The sequence below is a fragment of the Tursiops truncatus genome, chromosome 20 (genome assembly GCF_011762595.2).
Source record: "Tursiops truncatus isolate mTurTru1 chromosome 20, mTurTru1.mat.Y, whole genome shotgun sequence".
NCBI classification, from domain to species: domain Eukaryota; kingdom Metazoa; phylum Chordata; class Mammalia; order Artiodactyla; family Delphinidae; genus Tursiops; species Tursiops truncatus.
The window spans coordinates 7,795,567-7,822,597 of record NC_047053.1 but is presented as its reverse complement, the minus strand read 5'-3'; the positions used below and the strand labels follow the sequence as shown (position 1 = coordinate 7,822,597).

The window sequence follows — 27,031 nt, the reverse complement described above, 5'->3', positions numbered from 1 at the left end:
CACATTATTATGAAATAGATAAGCAACAAGGACCTGCTGTATAGCACAGGGAACTCTACTCAATACTCTGTAATAACCTATATGGGAAAAGGATCGGAAAAAGAATAGATATATGTGTACATGTAACTGAATCACTTTGCTGTACATCTGAAACTAACACAACATTGTAAATCAACTATAGTCCAATATAAAATAAAAATTCTTTAAGAAAAGAAAAAAGACAGGACACCAGACAGAACACTTTACAGAGTATACTGTGGAAATATGAGCTGCGAGCTTCAAACGCTTTGATTTAACCTTGGCTAAAATTATAGTTGGAACCAAAGGTCACAGACGACAACTTGAATATCTTGGAAGGAAAATACTTTTGAAAATGCAAGGCATGATCCTGGCTCACAGCCCTGGAGATAAGTGTAGCCAGGCCGTGAGTCCCCTGAAATCCTTTCATTTCCCAAACAGTTCAAAGTGCTCACAGCGTGGAGAAGAATGGCTCTGCTGGCCCTACAATTGCTTGGGCCTTGCTAAGTCTTTTGGTAGCTGGAGAACAAAGTAGCAGCTTCTTTGCTGAAGGAAGGAGGCAATATCTACCCCCCCCCCAGGGGAACCTCAAGCTCTCTTAGCGCTAAAGGTGCAAAGCTGGACCCCTGCTCCCTACCCTAGAACCCTCAGCTCCAAGAGCTAACTCAGGAAGAGACAGAGCCTTCCTCCATTAGGCCTGCTTCTTTTTTTATTTTTATTTATTTATTTTAGGCTGCGTTGGGTCTTCGTTGCTGCGCGCAGGCTTTCTCTAGTCGCGCTGAGCAGGGGCTACTCTTCATTGAGGTGCGCGGGCTTCTCATTGCGGTGGCTTCTCCTGTTGCAGAGCACGGGCTGTAGGTGCAAGGCCTTCAGTAGTTGTGGCTCGCGGGCTCTAGAGCGCAGGCTCAGTAGTTGTGGTGCATGGACTTAGTTGCTCCGCGGCATGTGGGATCTTCCCAGACCAGGGCTCGAACCCGTGTCCCCTGCATTGACAGGGGAATTCTTAACCACTGCGCCACCAGGGAAGCCCCGGCCTGCCTCTTTTTAAAACAAATTTTTTTTAATTGTGGTGAAACATAAAATTGACCATCTCAAACATTTGTAAGTATACAGTTCAGTAGCGTCAAATCCATTCACATGGTTGTGCAACCAACCTCCAGACTCCTTCATCTTGGAAAACTAAAACCCTAAAACCCTATAACCACCAACTAAAACCCAAAACACCACCTCCCATTTCCCCCTGCCCCCAGCCCTGGTAACAACCGTTCTACTTTCTGTCTGTATGAGTTTGACCACTGTAGGTACCTCATGTTGTCACCAAGCCAGGTTTGTTTGCCCGACAAGCAGCGAGCCAAACGCTGAGACGCTGAGGTTTGCACCAGAGAAAGGGTTTATTCACGAGGCCGGGAGACGGGAGAACTGATCTAAGCTCCACCTCCTTGAAGGCAAGGGCCTCGAGGTATTTATGGGATAAAGAAGCAGGGTGGTCTGAGGTGTGGGGAGCGTGGGGAAAGGGGATTGGAAATAAGAAAAAGGTGAGGCAGTCATCCTGTGCTGGTGCAGGTGCAGCTAAGTTACAGGCTTCCTCATGAGATGTATGTTCAGAAAAAGGCAGGATTTTTCGTTTCCTCTAACAGTGTACAAGGGTTCCGATTTCTCCATATCTTTGTCAACACCTGTTATTTTCTGGGTTTTTTGTTTCTGGTCTTTTGTTTTTTTGTTTTTGTTTTTTTGATAGCCGCCATCCACAATGGGTATCTCATCATGGTTTCGGTTTGCGTTTCCCTAATGATTATAAACGCGGTGCATCTTTTCATGTGTTTGTTGGCCATTTGTATATCCTCTTAGGAGAAATGTCTATTCAAGTCCTTTGCCTATATTTATAATTGGGTTGTTTGTTTTTTGTTGTTAAGTTGTAGGAGTTCGTTCTTTATACTGGATATTAACCCCTTGTCTGCTGTAGGATTTGCAAATATTCTCTCCCATTCCATAGGTTGCCTTTTGCTCTGTTGATTGTATGCTTTGATGCTACACGTGCCTGTTTGCAAACTTTGTCCTCCACCTGTAAACCCCATCATGTTTCCACCGGTGGACGTCATGATGCTGGTGGTGGGCCCCAGTTTGGATGTAGTAATGGTACCCGGTATCTCTTCTCTCCTCTCCCAGGTCACCTTGCTTAGATTCCTTTGATTGTAGTAAGGCAAAGATTTCTGGGCACCAGGTAACACAGAAGAGTTCATTTTAAAAAATGGTTTTGTTTTCTAAAGGCTTCTTTAGTCTCTATCCAAGAAAATGCCAAGCATATTCAGATATTACCCCCTCTGTGGAAGACAGTATTTCTTTAAATATCCTAAGCGCCCGAGCTGGTCTGGCTCACCAGCCCCTGAGACAGACACAGCCAGGTAGGTTTGCTGCCCACAACTGGCATGGTGGCAGCTGTTGTGAGGGGGGAAGGCATTCAGATCCCTCTCACAACTTTCCTTAGAAATGGTGGCCCCCCGTGGCCATTATTTATGGCAGGTTCAGTAGTGACACCACCCAACCATAGCTCTCTCACCTAATTCACCCCACGGAGGGCAAGCATCTCACTATTCTCCAATGGAAACCTTGAAAGCCTCTACAACCTCCAAGCAAAAGATTCTCTCCTGGGGCTTCCCTGGTGGCACAGTGGTTAAGAATCCGTCTGCCAATACAGGGGACGGACACGGGTTCAAGCCCTGGTCCGGGAAGATCCCACATGCCACAGAGCAACTAAGCCCGCATGCCACAACTACTGAGCCCACGTGCCACAACTCCTGAAGCCTGCGAGCCTAGAGCCCGTGCTCCACAACTAGAGAAGCCACGGCAATGAGAAGCCCATGCACCGCAACAAAGAGTAGCCCCCGCTCGCCCTAACTTGAGAAAGCCCGCGCACAGCAATGAAGACTCAACACAGCCAAAACTTACTAACTAAATTAATTAATTAAAAAAAAAAGATTCTCTCCTTACTGGAAGTCTAGTCTCTTTTCTGGGAAAAGGGCACACAGGTTTTAATATATCTTGTGAAGAACAACAGAGGCAGTTTGTCGATGCCATCTGCTCCCAGAGAGAAAGGTCGTATCATGGCGGTATCAGAGGGTCTCAGGATTTTCCCAAAGGTGACAAATCCTCCCATCTTTTTCCATCGGTAGGGGGTGAAGGCTGGTGAAAACAGGGTCGTTGGTAAACGCTGGTGAGGCCCTCACTGCAGGCACCCAAATATAAACAGGTGAGACTCGAGGGGCAGCCAGGGTTGGACGGATGGGGGCTGAGAAGCAGGAGGTGAGGACCTGTGAAGCTGACGCTATTCCTATCAAGGCTCTGACCCCATATGGCCCCCATCAGCCCTGGGACCTTCAAGTGGTACATGCAGCCATTTGTCCTGTTTCTTTCACACTTACAGGGACTCCCACCCACCCTGACCAAGACCAAAGCAGCGTAAGGGTAGCTTGTCTCCTCAGGAAGAAATACCAGCGGCTGCTCTGAGCTGGCAGGGCCGCTGGTACCCGCGTCTCTTACCTGCCAAGTCCACTGCAAACCCTGCAGCATCCCCGCTCCCAAGTCCTTCTCCCGGAGGAGTCCTATCTCTCACTCAAAGCCAGTTCAACAGTGGCACCTGATCCTCGCTGTTTTTTTTTTTTTTTTCCGCTGTAGTTCCCAGCTTCAAGATCTAAAGGGTCCTCAGGGAGCTGGCCTCACCCTGAACTGGAGCTTTGGGAAGGGCCCGGGCCCATGTTTGCCAAAGGAAGCCAGGCGGGTGTTTCCCCGTGTGTTTGGTGCCCCCTGGTGGAACACTTCTGAATTGCGGGCCGACTCCCTTCCTCCCTTCCGGTCCTGGTTTGTTCTCCGCGGTCCCAGCTCCTGGCCCTCAGCTTATGGCCCTCGCACTCCATGTGGAGGTAGAAAATGGCCTCTCTGGCCCGAGAGGATGCCCTCATCCCTGGCACAGGGTAGAGGGGATGCAGGAGTCCAAGGTTGCAGCCTATGATGGTTGACATGTGCAGAGCGGGAATTCGGATGCCGCTAGGAGGGAGTTCCCTGAGCTAAAGGTGCCTGCCTGGGGCTCCCCCTTCCACCGCAGACCCCCAACCACAGGCTCGCAATTCCAGCCCCCAGGGACTGCCCCTCGGGTTCATCCCATCACTCCCCTGGAGCCCTGGTTTTGAGGGCAGAGGGTCAGTCTAGGGCTGGGACTTGGGGCTCCATGTGGCCACGCTGCACAGCAGACCAGGGGCACAGTGCCAGGTTCAGGGAAGGAAATAAACATTCATTCAGTCCATCCCTCGGGTTCCAGGACGCCATGCCGTTCTGCCGGGTGAGAAGGGCCGAGGCTCAAAGGAACGGATCATGTCCAATCAAACGGCACAATTTGGAAGATCATGGAGGCCAAGGCCCTTGTTTTTCAGACTTGGAAGGTGAGACCTTGCAAGGGTAAGTGGTTTGCCCGAGGGGTCACATCTTAAGCTTCACTTCTGTAACAGAAGGCACCTCACCACATCACCCTCCCATCACAGATCACAGGCTCCCAGGGTCCAGAGGAACTGCAGTCCAGTCCAAACTCATGTCTCCAAGCTATTTCCCAACCAGACTTGAAAAGAGAGTCAGGTTTCCTGAACATTGCTCTGGAAAAGCCCTCTGATTTTGGAAATGTCTTCTGCTCTGCCCCACATCACAAGTATCACCAAACAGCCATATCCCTGGTCTCGGTGGCAGTCATCCATTGTGGAAGGGACCTAGCAGGCTTAGGAGTAATGTCTTTTCTGTATTGTCTTTCATTTTTATGATATAGGCACTGGTTTTCTGTCATTCTGGACTCTGCCATTTCTACAGACTTTTTCCCTCATCACATGGGTTCAAAATTGCAAAATCATCTGTGATCCTTGATATCTCCTTCTTCCCTAACCTCCACATCGTTAGTCAATCAATAACCAAGGGCTATATTGTTGATTCCATCTCTGAAACTCCCTTGCATACTGCACTAGTCTTCTCCGGCTGCCATAATAAAATACCATGGGCTGGGTGGTTTAAACCACAGACATTTATTTTCTCACAGTTCTGGAGGCTAGAAGTCCGTGGTCAAATTGCTGGCAAATTCAATTTCTGGTGAGGCCTCTCTTCCTGGCTTGGAGACAGTGGCCTTCTTGATGTGTCCTCACACGGCCTTTCTTCTTGCACTGGTGGAGAGAGAGGGAGAGAGAGAGAGAAAGAAAGAGGGAGGGAGAGATGGAGGGAGGGAGGGAGAGGGAGAGAAAGCTCTCAGGTGTCTCCTTTTCCTCTTATAAAGACACCAATCCCATCGGATTAGGGCCCCACCCTATGACCTCATTTAACCCTAATTACCTCCCAAATGCCCTATCTCCAAATACCATCACATTGGCAGTTGGGCTTCAACATATGACTTTGGAGGGGACACAATTCAATCCGTGGCACATACGTTGTCACATCATTAGATCATCACATGCTTCTGAGATGCAGCCCCCTTCCTGCCCAGACAATTGCAATGGTCTGTCCAAAACAGACGTCCCAGCCCTGATGGAGCTCCCACAACCCAGACCCGTTGTTCACAGTGCAACCCGCAAGACAGAGTATAAGCTTTCAGTGCCTCTCAGCTGGCTGGTAAAATCTTCACTTCCGGGAAGCAGCGTGAATATTCAGAGGAAGGACCCTGAGACTGGCAGTGGTCAGATCCGGGTCCAAGCTATGTTCCACCATCCAATAGTCATGACCCTGGGCAGCTAAGTCGGTTAACCTCTCTGAGCCTCAGTTTCCCCTGCTGTAAAACGAGCATCTGTGTGGTGAGAATTATGAGTGTGACATGTGCAGGTGTCAGGCACAGAGGGGGCGGGCATGGTTGAACCTGTGTGAATTCCCTTTCCCTTAGGGTGATATTGAGGGTGTCCACAGTCTGACTCCAACCCATGTCTCCAGCCTGTTTTCCACAACTCCTCATACAAAATCCACAAGCAAGTTTAGTGTCTTGTCCCCGCCACGCCCCTGCCTGGTTATCACCCGCTACCCTTGTAGAACAGCCTCTCCACTTATCCGAGCCAGTTTCAACACACAGCTTGAGCAGATGGGCTCAAACAGATCTGGTTTTGAACTTTAACCTTCTGAGCCTTAGTTGCTTCACCTGTAAAATGAGTGGAAGCTCTGACTTAATGAGGTAGCTTTGTAGCACGGATACCCTCGATTCTTGCCAGTCTGGGTGTGGGAGCCCAGATGTGTCCCTGAGTCACAAAGGTCACACAGAAAACTACCAACATTGGTGTTTTCCAAGCCTCTTCTAGGGAACACTAGCTCTGAAAGATACTGATTTGTGTACCTGGAAGAAGGTTGTGATACGTATTATGTCAGGGGAATTACAGGGCCAACAAAGTTAAACAAATTTGTTGGTTATAGGGCTTTCCAGAATCTTTCATTGCTAATACGTATTGTAAGTTTCTAAGAGGTGACGTCATTTACATAATTTCTTAAATTGTTTGGCACAGAATTCTTTTTTAATGCCCCCACCCCCCTCCCTGCTAGGATCAAGTTTTCTGCAAACTCACCTGGGAAATGAAGGTTTAAGTAAGGCTGAGCAGAAAGGTTAATGGCTCATCCAATATTTACTTTCCTCTTAGCCGGAACTAAGATGTGTTAGAACTCAGTATCTCTGATAGCCATGAGGCTGCGAGCTAAGGATTTCTTTTGCTTTTAACTTTATGATGCTGAACCGATCTAGTGGCTAGTTACTAGCGTAAAAGTCACTCCTCTGAGGTCTAAGTCTTTGTGACCCGATCCTTCCTTCAATATGCAGGCCTATTTCATCATCTCCATGAGGTTTTCGCCCAGCATTCAACCATCACGCCTGCCCCACACTTCCTGAAACACTGTTTGAACTTCTCACTTGACATTCAGCTTGTCTTGTTCTGTGTATGTGTTTTCTGTTGGGCCTGCGGGCTGCCCCTTGTCCCTGGTTCCTGGAAGGCAGCCTGAGTTGTAAGAGTGTCTTTGTTATTTTTGGTGGGTCTCTCTGGACCACACCCCTGTTTATGCTAATGCGTGACTCCGGGAGGGCCCCTGGTTTATGTTAATGAAGTAACTATGAGGGACCCTAATGCTAATGAGATAACTGGGGAGGGGCTGCTGTGCCAGAAAGACCAACCACATGTTTAAATAGAAGTTTGGGGCTTTGAGCCATGTGACAACGGCCTGACTTCTGTTGGGACTGAAGGGGACAGGGGCTGAAGATTGAGTCTCAGACCAATGACTCAATGAACCATATGCTGATGTAATGGAGACCACGGATGCCAGAGTCTCCCGGGATGGCGATGCTCCGTGTATTTGCGCACATCCGTGGCTCAGAGGTGGTGGATTCCGACTCCGTGGAGAGAGGACATGGCCACTCCACGTTTGGGACCCTCCAGGCCTCACTCTATGTGTCTCTTCTTTTAGCTACAATAAAACTGTAATCATTCGTGTAGTACCTTCATAGGTCCTGTGAGTCATTCTAGCGAATTATTGAACCTGAGGGGGAAAGTGGGAACCCCAAATTTGTAGCCAGTTGGTCAGAAGTGAGGGTAGCCCTGGGGACCCCCGAATTTGTGGTTGGTGTCTGAATCCAGCCTTGGGAACTACTGGCATAGCGGAAAATGCACCAGATTTGCGGGAAGGAGATCAGGGCTCTGGAGGTGTTTCCGACAGTGACCCAATGTGTGACTTTCCTAAGACTCTGTTTTCTTGCTTGTAAAATGCAGTGAACAACTTTGATTTATTCATAGGTTTGCTGTGGGAGGTCCAATGGCACAGGTACTAGCATCCTAGCCCTAAGGAGGCTGCCGCACCCTCACGGAGCAGACGCAGAAAGTCTCCATGTGCTCTTGAGAGGTGGAGCCTGCAAAATGGGAGTCCAGAGGACGCGAAACGGCTCTTGCCCTCATCTAAGCATGGAAGACGAGTCTAAGAACCCCATTTTGGTGACGCACACATCTGAGAGTAAGAATGAAAACCTGTTCACCTCCACCCCCTATCCCCCCAAACACACATTACACTTCCCATCATTTTCTCTTATTGGAGACTTAAGTCCCTGGGTGTGACTGTGGGCACTGTACATTAGTGGAGAGAGACAGAGAGAGACAGAGAGAAGAGTTTCGGTTCTCATGACCATCCTTACCTGCCCACGGCATGGCTTTTATCGGCTCGGGCTCAAGCCTTAAGATCCACAGGAATGTGCATGACTCATCGAAGCCTGCTGCCCCCTCCGCCGACTGAGTCCTGCAGTTCCATCGCCTTCCCAGCCCCGTCGGTTTCACCTGAGCAGTTCAGTCGTGGCTGAAATCAACAGCACCACGCAAAGCTCTTGCAAACCGCATACGCCAAAAAAGAGTGACCACAAAGGGAAATTTTTTGTTTTTTAGCAAATGTATTCTTGCTCCATTATTTTAAAAAGACTGAACAGCCAAAAGTTAAATCTCCTTTTACTACAAAAGTAAAGAAAATCATGCGATGAGATGCTCCCGTGGGGCTTTGGCACAGACATGCTTTTGTCTCCCAGGCTCCCTGCACTCCTGGCAGGACTCGTGGGGTTTGTCCCCAGCAGGCTAAGTGCTGTCCATCCCTTTGGCTCCTCCCCAGATCAGCGCATCCTGACTGTCTCTCAGCCCCTCCAGTCTGAGTGCTCGTCTCTCATGGCCTTCACAAGCCAGTCCCGTTCGGTCCCCTGCTCAGAATCACTCGTGTCACTGGCCTCCACGGCCAGCAGCTTAGAGTAGTTGATTGTCCGCTCCTGGGGCAGTCTGGACTGGATGGACAGGAACAAGGCCAGCCAGAGCAACAGGACCACACAGCAGGACTGGTAGAGCACAGCTAAGCTGAAGTGCATCACCACGAAGCCCCCCACAAAGCTGCCCAGGCTGGCCCCGACCCCGTAAAAGTGGTCTCGGAACACGGCACTCAGAGGCCTCTCTGTTCCGGGAGTGGCCAGATACTCTATGGAGGCCCCGACTGCCCACCACAGAGCCCCGTGGCTGACGGCGCTCAAGAGCTGAGCGGGGAGGACAGACCACCAGCTCCAGAGGAAAGAGAAATACAGAAGCTGCCCCGCCAGGCAGCCCAGCCCTAGCCCCACCGTGCCCACCCTGGACAGCTTCCTAAGCAACGGAGTTTTGAGAGGATGAAGTAGAATTTCCCCCAGCAAGCCCAGGGCCACTGAGACGCCCATGACTGGTTCGGTGCTCTCGTGGTCTTTCATGTGCCAGAACAGGAAGTTCTGCACGGTGCTGGTGGCAGTTCCTATCAAGAAGACAGTGAGGGCGAGGGTGATGAGGCGGGGGTCACCGCCTATGAGAGACAGGGCTTTGACCATTTTGTAGCTGGGCTCCCACCGCCTGCAGACGGGGACAGGAAAGGCAATGCTCACCAGTAAAGCCAGGGTGCTGACCAGTGAGTAGCCGTAGAAGTGCACTACACCCCGGTGGCCATTTGTCATCAGGAAGCAGTCCAGCTGCCCCACCAAGGCTGAGATGCCGCACACGCCTGCCGACATGCCCAGCAGCCTCCAGATCCACAGGCTTCTGTAGCCGTCAGTGGCGTCCACAAAATCCAGGTATTCATAAAGGCTGTCATCGGCCACCTGCTCCACAGGGGATGTCAGCAGCTCCCAGACCACCATGGAGCCCAGGGAGAGGATGAAAGTCCACCGCAACCCTTCCGAGGAGAGGTCGAGGGCCCCCGCCATCCCCCTGGCTGCCGACTGGTTGGCCGGACTTGCCAACGCCGTACCCCCAGCAAGCAAAGGACGGGCAGGACTGACCACCCTAAAAGCACCTTCCTGGGGAGTATCTTTCACTCTTGAAGTAATAGGATGGAGGAGAACTCGGGATGTGGTCCTGGTTCCTTGGATGGAGCCCACAAAGGAGCTGGGCAGACGACTGAAAGGTTCTTGGCCACTTTCCCCAGGCCCTTCTCTGAAGCCATCGCCTGGGCCGACCCCAGTACTCCTCTCGGCTGGGAGGCTGGGCGCTGGGTAGTTCGGAGCTGGCTCGGGGGCGGAGGTGACGTTCACGGTGAGTGCGACCGCCGGTGGTGGGACCGTGGCGGTCACACTGTGGCTTCCGTTACACGAGCGGTACCCTGGGTCTCTGTCCAAGGGCGGCACCAGGACCATCAACAGGCTGGCTCCCACCGAGCCGAGCAGCGAGCCTATCAGAAGCACCCTCCGCTTCTGGTAGCTTTTGGCCAGGAAGGCACAGAAGGGAGCCCAGAAGGCTGCGATCAGGTGCTTGGTTCCCATGAGGATGCCCACCCAGGGCGCGGCCAAGCCCAGCTGCCGCAGGTAGAGGGTCAGGAACGGGGTCACGCAGGCATCCCGGACCCCGCACACCAGATGGAAGAACCTGGCCACCCCCAGCGCCCTGCTGGTGTCCCACTGGGGGTTGGCGCTCATGGCTGCCCGGCTCCGTCAGACCCGGGCGGACGGAGGGCGCGGCGGGGCGCGGGGCGGGCGCGGCGCCATGTCCCTTGAATGGAGGCGGGAGCGAGCCGCACGGCAGCTCCAGCCTCCGGCGGCGCCGCGGTCACCGGGTCAACGGCCGCCCACCGCCCCACGTCCGGCCACCGACCCGGAAGTGGCCCCGCCCGGAGGGCACCGCCCCTAAGGGGCGGTGCCGGCGCACCTGCGGGCCGCACCTGCCACGCCCCACGGCCTTCGCCGCCGCACCAGCCAGACGTGCGCAGGTGCAGGAGGGTCGCGGGCTGAGGCCTGCTGGGTGCGCTCGAGGCCACCCCCAGGGCCCCCGCGTAGCCCACGGTGCTGAGTTAGATCCCTGAACTGCTTCAGGCAAGTAAAACTTGGCTGGGGAGGCGCGAGAGTGGAACTCATGATATGCCCCCCTGCCCCGTGTTCTTTAGGTCTTTGCTCATGGGCCCCCCATCAAGGACGACCCTGTTTCCCTCAGGGACCGTCCCTGTCTACCCTCGCTGACAAACCCCGCCCCCTCCCCAGACTCACACTCTCCCCTTCCCTGCTTGTTTTCCTCCGTGGTACGCATCGCTGTCAGACACACTACCGGTTTCTGTTTCACGGGTCTATCTTGTTGATTGTCTGTCTCCATTGGAATCAAGCGCTATTTTTGTCCCCAGGGCCTAGAACTGTTTGATTGGATGTGAGCTGCCTCTGGAAGAGGCACGACCTTAGGTGACACGGTTTTCTTCAGTGGAGACAATCCCCCGAGAGGGACTGACAGCTGAGGGTGGTCTTGAGACGGCAGCTCCTCCAGGCAGCCCCGTGCGGCACCCACCCTCAGCCCCACCCCCGGCCAACGTTATGCACGTACTGGATCGCTTTAATCGACACCTGAGAGCGCTTAGTTGTCCATGTGGGGAATACACACGCCAGAGGTGGTTAGCTAACACTTCATCCAAGTCACACTCCAGAGGCAGTGAATATAAGCACGTTAATGATCTCAGATCAACGGAAGTGGATTCGTTAATCATCCCGAGAGATATTGGCAAAATTTCGCTGGTGAAATTCGTGGTGTCCAAGTCACATGGATTGTTTATAATTTTTGGAGGCATCTCCTCCCTTGGTGAACAGGATTAAGAATCCGGAGATTCCAGCAGTCCAGACCCTTTGGAAGGGAAGACTTTACTTTGAGATGGACACTTTACAGTGTCCAGCCACCCAGTGTCCTTGCGTGAAGGTTTCAAGCAAGGTTTGTTCGGAGCACCTAATTTGACTGGGGGTGGGGATGCATATCTGAGTGGGCAGCAGAATTTGGTCTATGACGTACTTTCTTTGTAAGCTGGTGGAGAGATTGTTGGGGGAGAAGGCCCAGAGCCCTCACCTAACTCTAACAGCTGGTAAACCCTGCAGCTGTTTATTTCACGAACCTAGTACTTGTTGCCCAAATTGATATGAATCAATTTACATAACCCCAATGACAGAAAAAGAAAGTCTAGCCATGTTCAGATAAACTCACTCAAATTCAGTGATATCAGTCACTTCCTGTTTAAAACCATCTCCGTTACATTCAGGGCTGTCCCTAGTCCCTGTCCTCCCCGGGCTCCGCAGGGGCAGCTTCGGTGGAGGACCGCACATCCATCAACTGCTCGGTCTTCACCTGTCCAGGGTGGATCGCCACTGAGGGGCAGGGATTTCGCCACGTAGTGTCCATCAAGGTGCCTGCGGTCCACATCCAGGCTTTAGGTTCTGTGGTCCCTGTAGCCACTCACGGCTGCACCTATTACCTTGGGCTTGTTTGCTTTCAACTACCTGGGGAAAACCGTACCTGCTTCCCGTGCCCACAGAGGCGCGGGGACTCTCTTTAAGCTTGCTCTTGGGCCCATCTGCCTAGGCCCCCAGGCAGCCCCTCTTACACCATGCCCCTAGGCTCTGAGAACGTGCTCTGAGACCTGCCCCCACTCCCAGGGCAATAAGGCCAAAAGTGAAGTGCTTACCTCTCCACTCTTGGGTCCCGAACTTGGAAGGGACTCTTCCATCCCACTGCCACCATCCCCTGGGATTGCCCAGGGGATGGGTATGGACTTAACATCTGGACTCAAAAGCCAAGAATTTTGATGTCTTTAATCTCTGGCTCCTCTGAAATGAGCCTGCATTCCCACCTCGGTTCTGGGGACATCTCTGATCAGGAGGCCCTCAGTGAACGCGAACGAGGAGGGGGCCGGGCAGGCGGACAGAACACACCAGTGAATGTTTCACCAAGCTCTTACCTGGGCCTACGCAGAGTCATTAGGTTAGACTACGTAGTGCCTCTGCTCTCTACTAAAACACAAGTATTGCTCGATATAGATGAGAGCAGAAAGACTTTAGTGTGCATTTATTGAATCTGACATTTCCTCTCAACCGGGAGGGACGCCCGCCTGGGAGTGGGCGAGGTGGGCAGTGGCCCGCTAGAGGGAAGGGAACAGACTGGGTGGGAGGGGCTGCCGCTGCCCACGTCCTGTTTGCCCCAGGCCACGGGGCCCCAGGCCACGGGACAGCAGCTCTCACCTTGGTTTTAAGGGCCGGGTGGGGAGCTTGAGTGGGAGAGGCAGGGATTGGAAATCAACGAAGGAGTGGACACAGGTGCAAGGAGCTGGGCTTCGTGCGCACAGCTTGGCCAGGGCCTCCTCGGCCCTTCGTGTGGGCTCTGCCCCACTGCACCCGCCACGGCCAGCTCCCTGTGCTCCTGGGACTTGCTGGCTTTCAGATGTGGCTGGAGGCCGCCCCAGGGAGCCTTGTTCTAGTCGTTGCTGTGAGTGTTTGGGGCAGGTGGGGTAGTGTAATCCTTCCTCTCGGGCCCTCTGCTCTCAGACTCAGCGATTCTGCAGCCCCTTTGGGCTCACTGGACGATGCCAGAGAACGTGTTGATGGGCATTCGAAGGGGCTTGGCCTTGGCTTTGGTCCTTTCTATCTCCTCCTGGTGTGAGCTGAGTCCCAGCACCTTGGATTTCTGGGCCCCAGAACACGGCTCTGGGCAGGGAGCAACCTCGAACCTGTGGGCGGAGAGAGGCCAGCTCGGGAGACCCATCTCAGGGGTCAGATCTGCCTGGGCCTTTTGACCGTAGCCCCTTTACTGTCGGGTATAGACAAGGGGGCTCCGCAGAGGGAAGAGGAAGAGTCAGAAGGAGAAAGGGTACCCTGAGCCTGGGGCGAACGCACAGAGAGGAGGATACGCCTGAACGGGTCACCCTGTGCGCCTGCCTGACCCAAAAACACCTCCCTAGGGGACACCAGTAAGTGTCGTGTTAACTGGGTCGTAGCTGCCACAGAAGGGCAGCCTGTGTTGGGGGCAGTGCCAGCACAGGAGGTTGGATCGGGAGGGCTGCAGGCTGAGCATTTGTAGGAGAATCTCGGGAGAACTGAATTTCAGCTACTGCCCAAGGTCAGCCGTCATTTGCTCTTCTTCCTGGATTTAAGTCATCACCTGAGTCCACACCCATCAGGGATACCTGCCTGGCCCACGATCCACCCCAACAAGGCGTTCAGGGCTCAGGCAAGAGCGGGGGCGGGGCCGGCAGCCGGGAAGCTTTGCCCCAGGGGCACGGAGCCCAGCCTCACCTGGCCACATCCCTGTACGCGCGGCAACTGTCCTTGTCCAGCAACAGTGTCAGCAGCCTCTGGTCCTGGCTTTGGATCTGGACGTTAGCCGACCGGAAGGTGTTTGTCACCGTCTGCGACAGAGACAGCTTGGGGAGCATCACCTTGGTAACGGATGGCCCGGCCAACACCTCCTACCCTGGAATCCTGTGTGTTTCAGTTCAGTACCGAAGGGTCCCGCCTCTCTTCTTGCAAGTGACCCTGAGTAGTGTCAAGCCTGCATAAGATGCTTCCAGGCAGCCTTGGTCCTTGGCTCTCCCATCATTTCCACAGTTCTTTTTCCCACCTGTCGTCCTTAATTTCAAACACAACCTGGGATGCTACAGCTAGAGCTTGCCAGGTGCTGAAGTGACCTGAGCACCTCCTTTTTGACAGGCATGTTATGTATGTAATTTGGGGCTACTTCAGGGTTTTTATAAGCCCTGACCCCTGTACTCAGTGTTGGATTGCATACAAAATTATTTCCCTGGGGCAGAGACAGAGGGTCTGGAAAACAGCCACCTATCCCCATGACTCAGACTAAGCCTGTACCAGTTTGTACCACGGGGCTAGTTACGTCCTCTGCACGGGGAACCCGGGTCATGGTGTTCCCACCTTCCACACCCACAGCCCTGCGCAGCTTCTCCAGAAAGTACCCAGGAGCACCGGAAAACAGCCCCGAGGCAGCCCTCCAACCCGTGACCTGAGGGGGCTGCTCCCGAGAGACCCCTCCCCCTGGCCAGAGAACGTAGAGCATCCTGGGCTCCAGGTGGGGCACTGAGGGCCTTTCCGGTCACTGGCCCATAGCACACGTGGATGGCAGCTTTGCATGACTCACCACCACAGAGCACTGGAGTTTCTAGAGCCTTAGCCTCCAACTCATTCAAGTATTCTCCACCCCTGGAGCCACCTTTCCAAAGCATAAAATCAGAAATTCTGATCTAAGTGGTCTGGAGTCCAGCCCCGGCCTGGGCCTTTTTCATAAGCTCCCTGTTTTTCATAAGCTCCCTGTAGGCAGGGCCGATCCACCTTCCTACTGTCAAACAGCAGAGGGACAAACAGAGCCTCAACCTGGGGCGGGGGGTCAAGCATGTCCAGGCATTTCTGCTGGGCTTTTGTGCGGTGGAAGGTGGGCTTGGCGGCCAGGAGTCTATGGGCAGAGTGTGCAGGAATCTCCCGGGAGACTCCACCCAGACCACCGGGGTTCTCATCCTGGCTCTGCCACTTATTAGCCGTGTGACCTTGGATATGATTCTTAATCACTCTGTGCTTTTGTTTCTCACCTTTGCAACTACCTTGTAGGTAGCGAGACAGTACAGAGGTAAAAGGGAACTCGCTGGGGTGGTAAGTTTAGATTTTCAAAAAGCTCACAACCAGGTTATTGAAAGAGGTCATTAAAAATAGAAACCGTGGTAAGGAACTGACTTTGAAAGGGGAAATACATAAAGGTAAATAGGTCCACCCTGGAACCTGAAGCTCAAATACAGAGCTGCCCTGTTGGAAGATCTCAGCTCAGTACAAAGCTCTCAGCCCGTCAGAGCGCTCCTCCAGTGCACAGGCTGCCCCAGAAAAAATGGTTAGAGGTGAGATCCTGCATAGGTGGAGGCTGGATCAGATGATCAGGGAACGTCTAGCCCGCTCCTGCTGTGGGCCATTCCCACGGTGGGCGCTGGAAAGACGGAGATAGGGCCTGAGCCACGAGATCACGTCATTGACAAGTTTTGCAAATGCTTCAGTGGCTCTGTCCCCAGGGCTCTGGGGAAGCACAGAGGTGGGGTCCCTAGCTCTCCGGGGAGTGGGGAATGGGGAGTGTGGTGGAGGAGGTGGAGGGAAGGGCCTCCTGGGGGAGATAACACCTGAGTTTCATCTTGAAAGAGAAATAGGGGTTATGAAAGGAAGATGGGGAAGAGAAAGGGAGGCACGGGGTTTCAGGCCAAGCAAGGCGCGTGAACAAAGGCACAGAGGAAGGTCTGCCAGTACGCTTCCAAATGGAACCGAGCAGGATACTATGGGAGCTCCCCCGGACAGACCCCTCCCCCATATCCTCTGCTGTAGCTCCTCTCCAAGTACCTAGATAACAGTATCTGATGCACATTTCCTGAGCTGTTTTACAGATGCTAAAACCACCAGCAAATGGAAGAAATTAACTACTTGATGACCATGAGCACGTAGCCCCCAGACCTACTGGCGCCTAAGGATTGATAACGTTAACCGCTGTGACACCACCCTGTTACCTCGCCATCAGCCAATCAGAGAGCTGTGCACCAGCTGATCACATGCACGGGGACACCCTTCCCTCACCTGGCCTTTAAAAGCGCTTTGCTGAAACCCATCGGGGACTTTGGTGGTTTTGAGCAGCAGCTGCCCTGGACTCCTTGCTTGGCACCCTGCAATAAACACTGCACTTTCCTTCGCCACGACCCGGTGTCAGTGTATTGGCTTTGCTGAGTGCAGGCGAGAGGACCCAGGTTTGGTTCGGTATCACAGATACCCCCGTGTAAAGTGCACGCAGGGGTGGCCAGGGTTGCAGATGGAGAGAAAGCAGAACCAAGCTATGCAACATTGAAGTTTCTCAGCCCTTCTGCCCTGGAGAGTAGGAAATGGTCGAGGGATTTTAAGCGCAGAGTCATGTGTCCGAGTTCTGTTTTAGAAAGATCATGCAGGCAGAGGTAGGGAGGGTGGATTGCAGGAGTACTGGACTGACATCGGGGAGACCGGCTGGGAGGCTGTAGAGTTTGTCCAGGAGAAGGGGGTGGATGAAGGTCTGGCCCAAGGGTGACCAATTCGTCCCAGGAAACCCCTTAGTCCCTGGCAAACTGGGACAGATGGTCAACCTCACTGGACCACAAGAAGGAGGATGGAGAGGAAGAGAGAGGTGTGAGAGTGTTTGAGAGAGAAAACCAGTGGACACGGGGAGGTGAGAAAGGGGAGGCATCTGAGCTGACTCCAAAGTTGCCGGGACAGGTGACTGGTTAATGATGGTCCCGCTGAATGAGAGACAAGACACAGGGGAGGAGGGGATGAAATAAAAACAGCCACTAATACATATATAGCTGTGACTTGGCCAAGCACTCTTCTAGAAGCTTGACACGTCACCATCATTTAATCCTCATAACAACCGGACAGGTAGGTACCATTACTGTCCCGTTTTCCAGATAATGAGACTGAGGGACAGAGAGCTGGAGTGTCTTGCCTAAATCACGTAGCTGGTAAATGACAGCTCAGATCTGAGCCCAGGCAGTCTGGCTCCAGAGAGCTCTTAACTACTAGAAAGCACTGGCTCTGGTTTTGAATATCTTGAGTTTGGGGTGTCGTGGGACACGGAGGTCATGCTAACTTAGTTGAATGCAGGAGTCAGACACTCAGGGATGAATGTCAGAGCAGGAGATAAAGGTTTGGGCACCCTTAACAACTTGGACTAAAGCCATGGACGTGGTTTTGAGAGTCCAGGGAATAAGAAAAGAAGTGGGCCATGGACTGAAGTGGAGAACAGTGGCTATTTCAGGAATCGGCTTAGGAAAAAGAGTCCAGAGAAAAGGGCTGAGTGATGCCAAGACTTGGGATGAGGTGGAAGGTCACGGCCCTGACCTCGTGGATGCAGGGTATCGTGGAAGCACTCAGACACCTGAGCATCAGACCGAGTGGGCGGCTTGACCTAAAGGTAGTGTCTACCTGACAGGCGATGTGGGGAAGCTCAGGCTGTCTTGAGAACGTGGTTCAGGTATGATCACGGGCTCCAAGCCCAGCCGAGTAGGGCAGTGAAGTCCAGAGAGGCCATCAGATAGGGAGAAAATGGGCGGGTCCTATGTCTGTATCAATAAAGGACTCTCTATGAGTATCGGTAAGGGTTAAGGCAAAGGGCAAAGGGCGGCGGTAGGGTGATGAGGTTGAAAGAGCTGGTTTGATGTGGTCAAAGGCCGGGCCATTGCTGGTTGGGAGTCTAGCTGCTGTGTGCAGGGGACGCCAGAACCCGGATGCATTTTGTACTATCTGGGTACGTCTTAGTTCCTCAGGTGGTCCAGGTGGAGGTGGAGGGCGGGGCCTTAACTCTTCCAGTGCCTTACTTATGCCAGTTGGTGCTCAGTATTTCAAACAGACTGACTGGAAAGCAGATTCTTTCCAACAGGAAGACCCACGTCAACAGCAAAGGCTCAGAAAGGCTCAAGAGTCTATTCCCCCTTCGCTGAAACCCTCCCCCTGGGCTCCCTGCCACCTACCCTGCATGAATCTCCCCAGTACTTACAGAGAAGGACCTTCCTGCCAAGTTGGAGGTCTTGACAACCTCTGTCACGCTAATATTCAGGCATGTGTGGTCTGTCTCGGGAGCAGCAGTTGGGGGGCAGTGGGTGGGCCCTGAAACTGGGAAGAATGAGATGGTGGGTGAGGGGCTGTGAATGGGCCTCTAGGGAAGGAGGGGAGCTCGAGACTCCGCCTCCCAAGAAGGACACGAACCCACCTTGACTACTGCCCCGCCCCCTTTTAACCCCGCCCCACACCCTGCGCAGCCCCTACTTCCTGACTCCGCCTCGGTCCCCGCCAAGCCTCAGTTCCCTCCAGATCATCGGTCTCCCTCCCCTGGAGAATCCACATTTCTATATCCTGAGGCATAGCAGACATCACCAACCTAAATCCTTTCTTTCACCTTCTCCTGTACCCGTTTCCAACGGGAAGAAGTTCCTCTGCAGCCACTGGGCATGCTCAGAATGGCAGGAACACCTAGCCCAGGATGGTGTGTAAGACAGAGGGCTGTAGGAGGGCATCTGTCCCAACACGTCGAGAGCATTTCTTTGACTTTCCTCACACCGTATAATGTGTCAAAAACCATTATTGTGTGACTGCTGCCCGGCTATACCCCTCCCTGCCGACGAAGGAGGGTTCTTAGAGATCTAAGAACAGTTCGGATAGGACCGAGTGATGGAAAATGTGGAGGAGATTCAGGAGTTAGAGCAGGGGTGGATGGGGTGGGAGTTTTGTAAGGGAAACAGAAGAAATCAAAGTTTCACAATAGGGCTGACGCTACAGTTTACCGTGTGGACATACATTAGCATCTTGTCTCTATTTTAGAAATGAACAAACAGGTAGAGAGGTCACAAGTAACCCGAGGTCACACAGATGGAAACGCGGCAGAGCTGGGCTTCGACGCCTGCCCATCTGGTTCTAGAATCTGTGCTCCTGCCCCACTGCTCTGTGACCGCCTCTTGTCTTAGAGCTATTGCCAAAGTCACACGTCTCCTTCACATACACGAGGCCACGTACACCCCTCCGCGTGGTCCCTCCACCTTCCAGCTCAGGCTCATCCGGCGGCAGAAGCATCACCCAGCGCTGCTCGATGCTGACCAACCTGAAGGCCAGGCGGGTCCTCGCCCGGGCAGCCTGGCGCCCAGCTCCGGGCCCAGCACGGGTAGGAGTTCGACCACGTTCCGTGATCCCAGGGACAGGGAGGGAGGCTCCTTCCCCTGGCTCAGCCCGTCTCCTCTCTCTCCGCCCTCTCTCCTCCGCGCCCCTGCTTTCCCGTGCGTGTCCTTCCCTGTCTCTGCTCTGCGTGCCCAGCCCCTCACCTTCAGTGTCACCGGCTGGAAGGGCCTTTAGGACCAGCCCGGTGGCCCGCAGGGAGACGGTGACCTCTCGGGTGCGGTGGCTGAGCAGGGCCTGGGGAGGGGGATGCGGGGACGGAAGGGGGTCCTCAGGACAAGGTACACGACACCACGTCAACAGTCCTGCTTCTGTCCCCTTCCCCCCATCCCCCGCTTCCCGCCCCTGCCCTGAGTGTTGGCCGTGTCACTAATGTCCAGTAAGGAGCTGGAGGATGCAGGCTCAGAACACTCAGCCCAGGGAGCCTTCCAGACCAAGGACTACGCCCCCATACATCGGGTCAGCTAGCGAGGAGGGTAATTTATTTATTTATTTTTTTTGTGGTACGCGGGCCTCTCACTGCTGTGGCCTCTCCCGTTGCGGAGCACAGGCTCCGGACGCACAGGCCCAGCGGCCATGGCTCACGGACCTAGCTGCTCCGCGGCACGTGGGATCTTCCCGGACCGGGGCACGAACCCGTGTCCCCTGCATCGGCAGGCGGACTCTCAACCACTGCGCCACCAGGGAAGCCCGAGGAGCGTATTTTTGAGCAAGGGGACAGCGCCTTGTTCCTTAGGTCAGATCGCCTCCTTGGCTGTGTGGAAGGCCAACTGTAACCCCCCCCATCCCTGCAAAACTCCCTGGAGGCTGGGAAACTCTGGGGGCAGCCACGAGAAAAGGGCAGAAGTTTCCTCTGGCTCTATCCGCTCCCCCTGATGTCGCTGACAACTGTTTCCCCCAGTTGAACCTCCAGGCCACCTGCTGACCACGCCACACACACTGACCTTCTGGTAGCGAACAGAGAGCTCAGCCCCTGGACCCTCGGCCACACCCCTCCTCCGGGGTGAAAGGCTCTCTGCAGGGGACGAGAAGAGGCTGAATGAAGGCGGGACGTCCCCGTCCCTCCCGCCCGCCCTGGCTCCCCACCTCCCTGAGGTGGACCTGAAGCTGCATCTGTCCCGGGATGGAAAGGCAGCACCCTAGGGGGGCCAGGCTGCCCTTCAGTAGGGCAAAGCCCCCCGGTATTCAGCAGAGGTGGGACGGGGCTTGGGGGGAACCATTAGGTGAGAGGTGGGGGGACTTTCTGGAAGCGGGCCTTGAGGAGCTGAGCCAGGGCAAGCTTTGGGAAAGGGGAGACAGATGCCCACCTCCGGGGAACTTGGAGTCCTGGATCTTGACTTTGAGCTCGGTGAGGAAGATGTCCTCTGCAGGGTCCTGGCTCAGGTCACTGAGGAAGATCTGGAGGGAGGCGGGGAGGAGGGAGGCTGGAGGAGGCCGTCCCCAGCAGAGGCAGCTCCCCCCAACCCCCGCAGCCCGGGATGCGGGCTTCTAATCCAAGTGCCCACCGCCGCCCTCAGGTCCTCCATGGGCCGACTTCCTTGCCCTTATCTTCCCCTATCTTTTAATTTATTTTTCTACTCATTTGAATTCTCACAGGAACCCTGTGGTGAAGATTATTCCTATTTTAAATGGTTGCCCCACCTCCTACATTGCACCTGCCTTCCAGAAAGGAGAAAGGCTTGTGCCAATTGAGACAGCCCCACCTTTTTTTTTTTTTTAATATTTCTTTCTGCCTTTATTTAGGCTGTGCTGGGTCTTAGTTGTGGCACGCAGGATCTTTAGTTGCGGCCTGCAAACTCTTAGTTGCGGCATGCGTGTGGGATCTAGTCCCCTGATCAGGGATCGAACCTGGGCCCCCTGCATTGGGAGCGCGGAGTCTTAACCACTGGACCACCAGCGAAGTCCCTATTCCCATTTTGAAGATGGGGAAAATGAATGTTAGAGAGGTAGAGGTACCGCGATCCCACAGTGAGCAGGTGGGGGGACCAGGAGGCAAAGCCATGAACTTCTTAGCACCGCACACAGGCTCTAACTTTCCACCCACTGCACCCAGCCGGTCCCACACTGACCCGCTCTTTGGTTTACACACACACACACACACACACACACACACACACACTCACACACACACACACACTTCATGGTGTTAATAGCAGGACATTCAATTATAAACAAAGGACAGTCTCTTATCTCAGGGGACTCAGAGTCTTGGTGGGGAGAGACAGGTATCTGCAGATATATGACAAAGTGGCAGTGAGGTGTCAGAGGGATGCCCAGGGCATCACAGGGGCACCCAGGAGAAGCACCCAATCGGGCTGAGAGGAGCAGAGATGAGGGCAGTTTTGCTGTAGGACGTGAGGGCTAGCAAGGATGAAGGAGAGGACGTGAGGTAAGGGAGAGAACCTTCCACATGAAGAAGACCTGCTTCTGCTTGAACCTGAGGCCTTAGGAGTTAATAATTATCTGACTCATCCAGAGAGTAAGAAGAGAAAGTTAACAAGCAAGAATGTCTGGATGAGTTTATGACTTGCATCCTGGCCCCCTGTTTCCCTGGAGCCAGGGTATTTAGGTTGTGGGGTCCTGGGGTCCAGCAGGCTGCCATGGTCTCCTTGGAGCCCCAAGTGGGAAGCTTACCTTGACTGCGTAGATCTGGAAATAGATGGGTTGGGTGCCCATGCGAACATAGTAGGTGATGGCATCCAGGATGAAGGGGTCTACGGGCTGGGACGTGTCCAGGGAGAGAGGCTGTGAGTGAGGGAGAGGTACTGTCTTCAGCCAGCTTCCTCCATCCTACTGTGGGAGCTGACTCTTTCTTTTCTTTTCTTTCTCGCCATGCTGCATGGCTTGCAGGATCTTAGTTCCCCGACCAGGGATGGAACCCGAGCTCTGGCACTGAAAGTGCTGAGTCCAAACCACTGGACTACCAGGGAATTCCCACCACTTTCTTAACAGAGAAACTCCAAAGCCCCCACGTGCCCTCTGTGATACACGAACCCAGCTGGTCCTTCAACAGTCCAAGCCTTTCCGACCACCTGATTTCTGCTCCTAATCAAAAGATGACTGTCTAAATCCCCATCTCAGGGACTCTGATTCACTTCAACCACACACAGACATATTGGGCAGCTCTGTGTATAAGGCACTGTGCTGAGTGCTTGGGGTAGACAAGATGCTTGAGAATGTAAGTAATGATGAGAGACACTGGAGTGGGTTCTAGTTTGCATTAGCTACTCATTAGCCAGGTAAGCTTGGGCATGAGAGCTGGAACCAGATGATCTGATGTCTCTTTGAGTTCTTGTGGCATCTGACTATATTAATAAATGAGCTAATGTTTACATGCTATTGGGAAATGACTAGTGCCGTGTCCTACAGGCCTTCCCCAACCCCATACGATTATAAAGCATAATGGGTTTTTCAGGTAAACAGAACGTCTATATAATGTGTGATAGTATCAGAGTTGGAAAGCAGCTCAGCGTATTTCATCCATATCCAATCTTATAATATCTCTTCTAACTTTCACATCTGGTCTATTGAAATCTCGTTCCTTTCAAAAAGCTCGCACTGAGGAACTATGCACTTATTCTAATAGTGCCGCCATTGTTCACACTATTTCCATTTTCTTCATGTGGAAACTGCTTTTGGAGTTAAGTGTAAGGGTCACATAAATTGCTAATTATAAGGGGAAAGAGAGCAGGGGAAAATAAAAATCCTACCTGTGTCTTGGCAGGGAAAACAGCTACCAACAAAGGAGTATAAATGAGACCCTGCATCGGATGTTTCTCCTGTTAGTATCCTCCAGGTTTCGAGGAAAAGGTATTTTAATACCCAGCTAAACAGTCTTTCATATATAGGCAAAGACATTTTCAGATAAGGAATAATTCAGAAAAGATGCCTATCTCCAATATCTTTATTAGAATATAAGAAGATGTCCTAATCAATCAGGCAATGAAGCAAAATGTGGCCAGTTAGAAAGTAATTATGTAAAAATCAATAACCTCCTTTTATACTAGCAGTGACTACTACCCAAATATAATGGGAGAAAAATCCACAACTATAAGAAAAAACCGTCAAACATAGGGAATAAATTTAGCAGGAAATGGGTAAAATCTATATGATGAAAACTGTACAACTCACCTGAGGGAGATACAAGAAGACTTTAATAAGTGAAGAGTTATATCTCACCCCCAGAGAGTGTAACATAACGTGCTAAAGATGTTAATTCTCCAAACTTCAATCGAGATCCCAAGGGAATTAAAAATAAAACTCGACAAAGGGCTTCTAAAATTTATCTGGAAAGAAACAAGACTTTCCAATTCCAATTCTGGAGATTCAATTACTCTTGAACGAGTAATGGGGTAGATGTACCGTGCCAAACATTGACATTAAAAAGTGCTAATTTATACAGAAATGAATAGATGAATCAGAAAGAATAGGTATCCAGAAATCAACTCAAGCATGTGTGACAGTTTAGTAAATGATAAAAGTGGCATTTCAAATTGATGGGGCAAGATGGTTTACGCAATAAATAGCTTTAGGACAACTGGCTAAACACTTGGAAAAAATAAAGTTACATACTAAAATTAACGGCAGATAGGTTATTTACATGTAAAAATTGAGACCATAAGATGGTTAGAGAAATTATCAGTAAATATTTACTTAATCTTGGAGTGGAGCAGGCCTTTCAAAGCATGGCTCCAAAGGGAAAAATCATAAAGGGTAAAAATATTGAAATTCTGTAAGTCAAAAAAAAAACCACTCTGACAAAATTGTTAGGCAAATAAAAAAGTGGGGGAAAATGTCTGCAGCACATATGACAGCAGAAAGGGAAGGCCTTTCAAATCAGTAAAAGATGATCTCTCCTTGCCCCCCAACCACTGCCTGGGGTGGGGGATTGGCACTATGGCTTGTGGTTAAGAGAACAGGCTCTGGAATCAAGCTGCCTGATTCCAAGCAGGACTCCTTCTGTTTCTTTGGGCAAGTGAACTAATCCCTTCGTGCCTCAGCTGCTCGATCTGTAAAATGGGGATGCAGTGGCAATAGCGCCTGTAGACAGACAGGAGTACCTGGTTGGTAGGGCTGCTGCGTATAAGTGCTTAGAACAGTGCCTGGCATGGGGCAGTGCTCAGGAAGCATGAACTGTTGCAGTTGGAGAGAAAATAGCACAAGAAACTCACAGAAGAAGGCATATAATTGGCCTACACACTTAAGAATGTTTTACTTTCTCTTCTCCATAGCGTTCCCGTAGGTGCCTGGTACGTGCTCCGAGTGAATTCCAGCCACTAGCTGGTTAGGGCTCCTCTTCTGTATTCCTTCCTGCCTCGCCCCTCATGGGGCTCCCTGGGCTGACTCTTGAGGCCAAGGGTCAAGAAAACACCCCCTACCACCTCCCTGCCGCCCTCCTACCCTCGCTGCCCTACCATCTCTGCCAGCTTGTGGATGGCGGGGCACAGGGTGTTGACGATGCTCTCATACCACGGGTCTGCGCGGCCCAGGAACGCAGCCACCTCTCCGAGCTCCGAACGCCTGGATGCTGTGGGCTTCTGGGGACAGAGGGACAAGGGGACAGGGCAGACCCGTCAGGCGCTCTCTGGCACTCTCTTCCTATCGGAGGGTCCCCAGGTACCAGTCCCGGGCAAACTAGCTCTGGGAATATGGCCAAATCACTCAACCTCTTGGGGCGTCGATTTGTGAAGACTTGTTTTACACCTGAGATGAAGCTGGAATCCCCTTCCCTGAGGATGCCCGCCAGGGACACTGAAAAATGGTCATCAGCCTTTAAAGGGGAGAGACAAGTATTGCCTTGAATTTAATGCTTTCCAATCAGAAGCAGAGTGGGCGACAGAAAAGAAAAATTGCCGGTACGGCTTCATTCCCGGCCCCCCCGGGAAGGGTGGTGTGTATGTGGCTGAGGGGGTGTGTGTGTGACAGAGAGCCCCGTTTGAGAAGCTTGCCGTTAATTCCGTTAGAAAAGCAAAACGATGCTCCCAGTGAGAGAGCGTCTCTCTCTGGCCACATGCAGCCCCCAGGGCCCATGTCTGTGGCTTCTGGGACAGAAAGCCTCCAGGTCTCTCCCAGCTCCACATCCTAAGGAAGAACGATCCCAGTTCCCGCTCCTGACACCTTCCATCTCTTCCCCCACGTCCCCCGCCCCCCCTCCAGCCACCTCAGATGCCAGCACAGGGATGTAGTAGAGCTGCAGGCTGAGTCTGGGGGTGAGGCAGAACTTCTGGGTCTCTCGTTTCCTGGCAAGGGGGAGCAGAGCACAGGCATGAGGGCAGGGGTTTTGACTTCAGACAGACTTGGTTCCACATCCTGGCTCTGCTATTTATTATCTCTTGACTCTGGGCAATTGACCTACTCTCTCTGAACCTCTGTTTCCTCATCTGTAGAATGGGTGCAGTAAAGCAGGAAGCACAGTGCTCCGTGGTGGCCGGGTGCGGGGGCAGGGGGATTACTGTGCACCATCCTCTGCCATCCCAGCCTGGTCTCGGCCTCCTGAGCGCACCCCCGCCCCCGCCCCCTTCCATCCTTCACTAGCACAGGCTGGGCCCACCTGTGCCCCGACCATCCCCAGCCGCCCCGTGGGGCCCTACCTGAGGCTGTGGTAGGCCCGGGCCAGACGCCCCAGCATCCGGTCGTCCCCTAGCACCAGCACCCGGGCCGTGTGCAGCCGGGAGACCCCAGGCAGCAGCCCCCTATCCCCGCTGGGCCTGCCAGTCCTCTGGTGCAGCCCCGGGGGCCCATCCCAGCTGCCGGGCATCAGGATGTCCGGGGGCCACACCCGCTTCTTGATGCCCCCTTTGCGCTTCAGCCTGGCTTGCTCCACCTCGGGGCTGCCAGGTGTGGGCGGCTCGTCGGCCCCCCACGGAAGGTCCCGCTCGATGCCGCTGTCGGTGGACAGCATGGACGCCCGGGCCAACTCCCAGTCTGGCAGGAGGCCCTGCAGATCCAAGGCTTCCAAGTCTGCACTGAGGCGCAGCTGGGATCGCGGGCGCAGGAAGAGAACCAGTTCCTTCCCTGGGACGCGGAGACAAAGGGGACCATCAGGGCGGAGAGTGGATGCGAGGCTGGCAGGGCCCCACCCTGGCAAGGCCAGTGGTTCCGTGTTTCCCACACACGGTTAGCTGAACAGAAGCCCCATGAGATGCTCCATGAAGGAATAGAGGTTCTGTGGCCAACAGAGACTAAGAACTCCACACACTCCTGCCACAGGTAAACATTTTAAAGGCTCTGAGAAGTCCTGTAGCTTAATGCAGTGCCTCCTGCCTCTAGAGCCCTCTTCTCCATATTTGCTCATTAGCATCCTCCATTCTCCAGCCCCCCCATAGTTTCCCCCGGGACACAGATAACAGAGCATCAGCTCCTGGCTTTTCTAATCGACCTTCATTTTATTGCTCCTGAGGAAACTGAGGCCCCCAGGGAACTGCCATCCAGGGTGACCCAGCACGTGAAAGGCCACGTGGGCCTTGAACCCGGTTCACCAGTCTGGCACGTCCCACCACAACCTGCCGCTCTATGTTCCCCCCTCCC

At 53.2% G+C, this 27,031-nt stretch overlaps 2 protein-coding genes across 14 annotated transcripts in view; both read right to left on the bottom strand.

Annotated features, from left to right (window-relative positions):
- Positions 1-8,203: 8,203 nt before the first annotated feature.
- PIK3R6 (phosphoinositide-3-kinase regulatory subunit 6) overlaps positions 8,204-27,031 on the bottom strand; it is a 51,833-nt gene continuing 33,005 nt past the window's right edge. For 6 of the 13 annotated variants that reach the window (XM_073798026.1, XM_073798025.1, XM_073798024.1 and 3 more), the window contains 11 exons: positions 26,095-26,518; positions 25,665-25,743; positions 24,919-25,041; positions 22,139-22,249; positions 20,812-20,902; positions 20,449-20,519; positions 19,335-19,741; positions 18,717-18,808; positions 18,336-18,451; positions 14,075-14,187; positions 12,839-13,509 (listed from right to left, as the gene is read on the bottom strand). In XM_073798026.1, coding sequence (XP_073654127.1) covers positions 13,356-13,509; positions 14,075-14,187; positions 18,336-18,451; positions 18,717-18,808; positions 19,335-19,741; positions 20,449-20,519; positions 20,812-20,902; positions 22,139-22,249; positions 24,919-25,041; positions 25,665-25,743; positions 26,095-26,518 — 1,781 coding nt within the window. In that variant the 3' untranslated portion in view covers positions 12,839-13,355. Of the gene's footprint in view, positions 8,347-12,838; positions 13,510-14,074; positions 14,188-18,335; positions 18,452-18,716; positions 18,809-19,334; positions 19,742-20,448; positions 20,520-20,811; positions 20,903-22,138; positions 22,250-24,918; positions 25,042-25,664; positions 25,744-26,094; positions 26,519-27,031 lie in introns of those variants that run through there. The other 7 variants (XM_073798035.1, XM_033847203.2, XM_073798027.1 and 4 more) reach the window with 6 other exon arrangements.
- MFSD6L (major facilitator superfamily domain containing 6 like) lies at positions 8,452-10,945 on the bottom strand. Its single transcript, XM_019944257.3, has one exon. It carries the CDS (start codon positions 10,457-10,459, stop codon positions 8,672-8,674), a length of 1,788 nt encoding a protein of 595 aa, XP_019799816.1. The 5' UTR covers positions 10,460-10,945; the 3' UTR covers positions 8,452-8,671.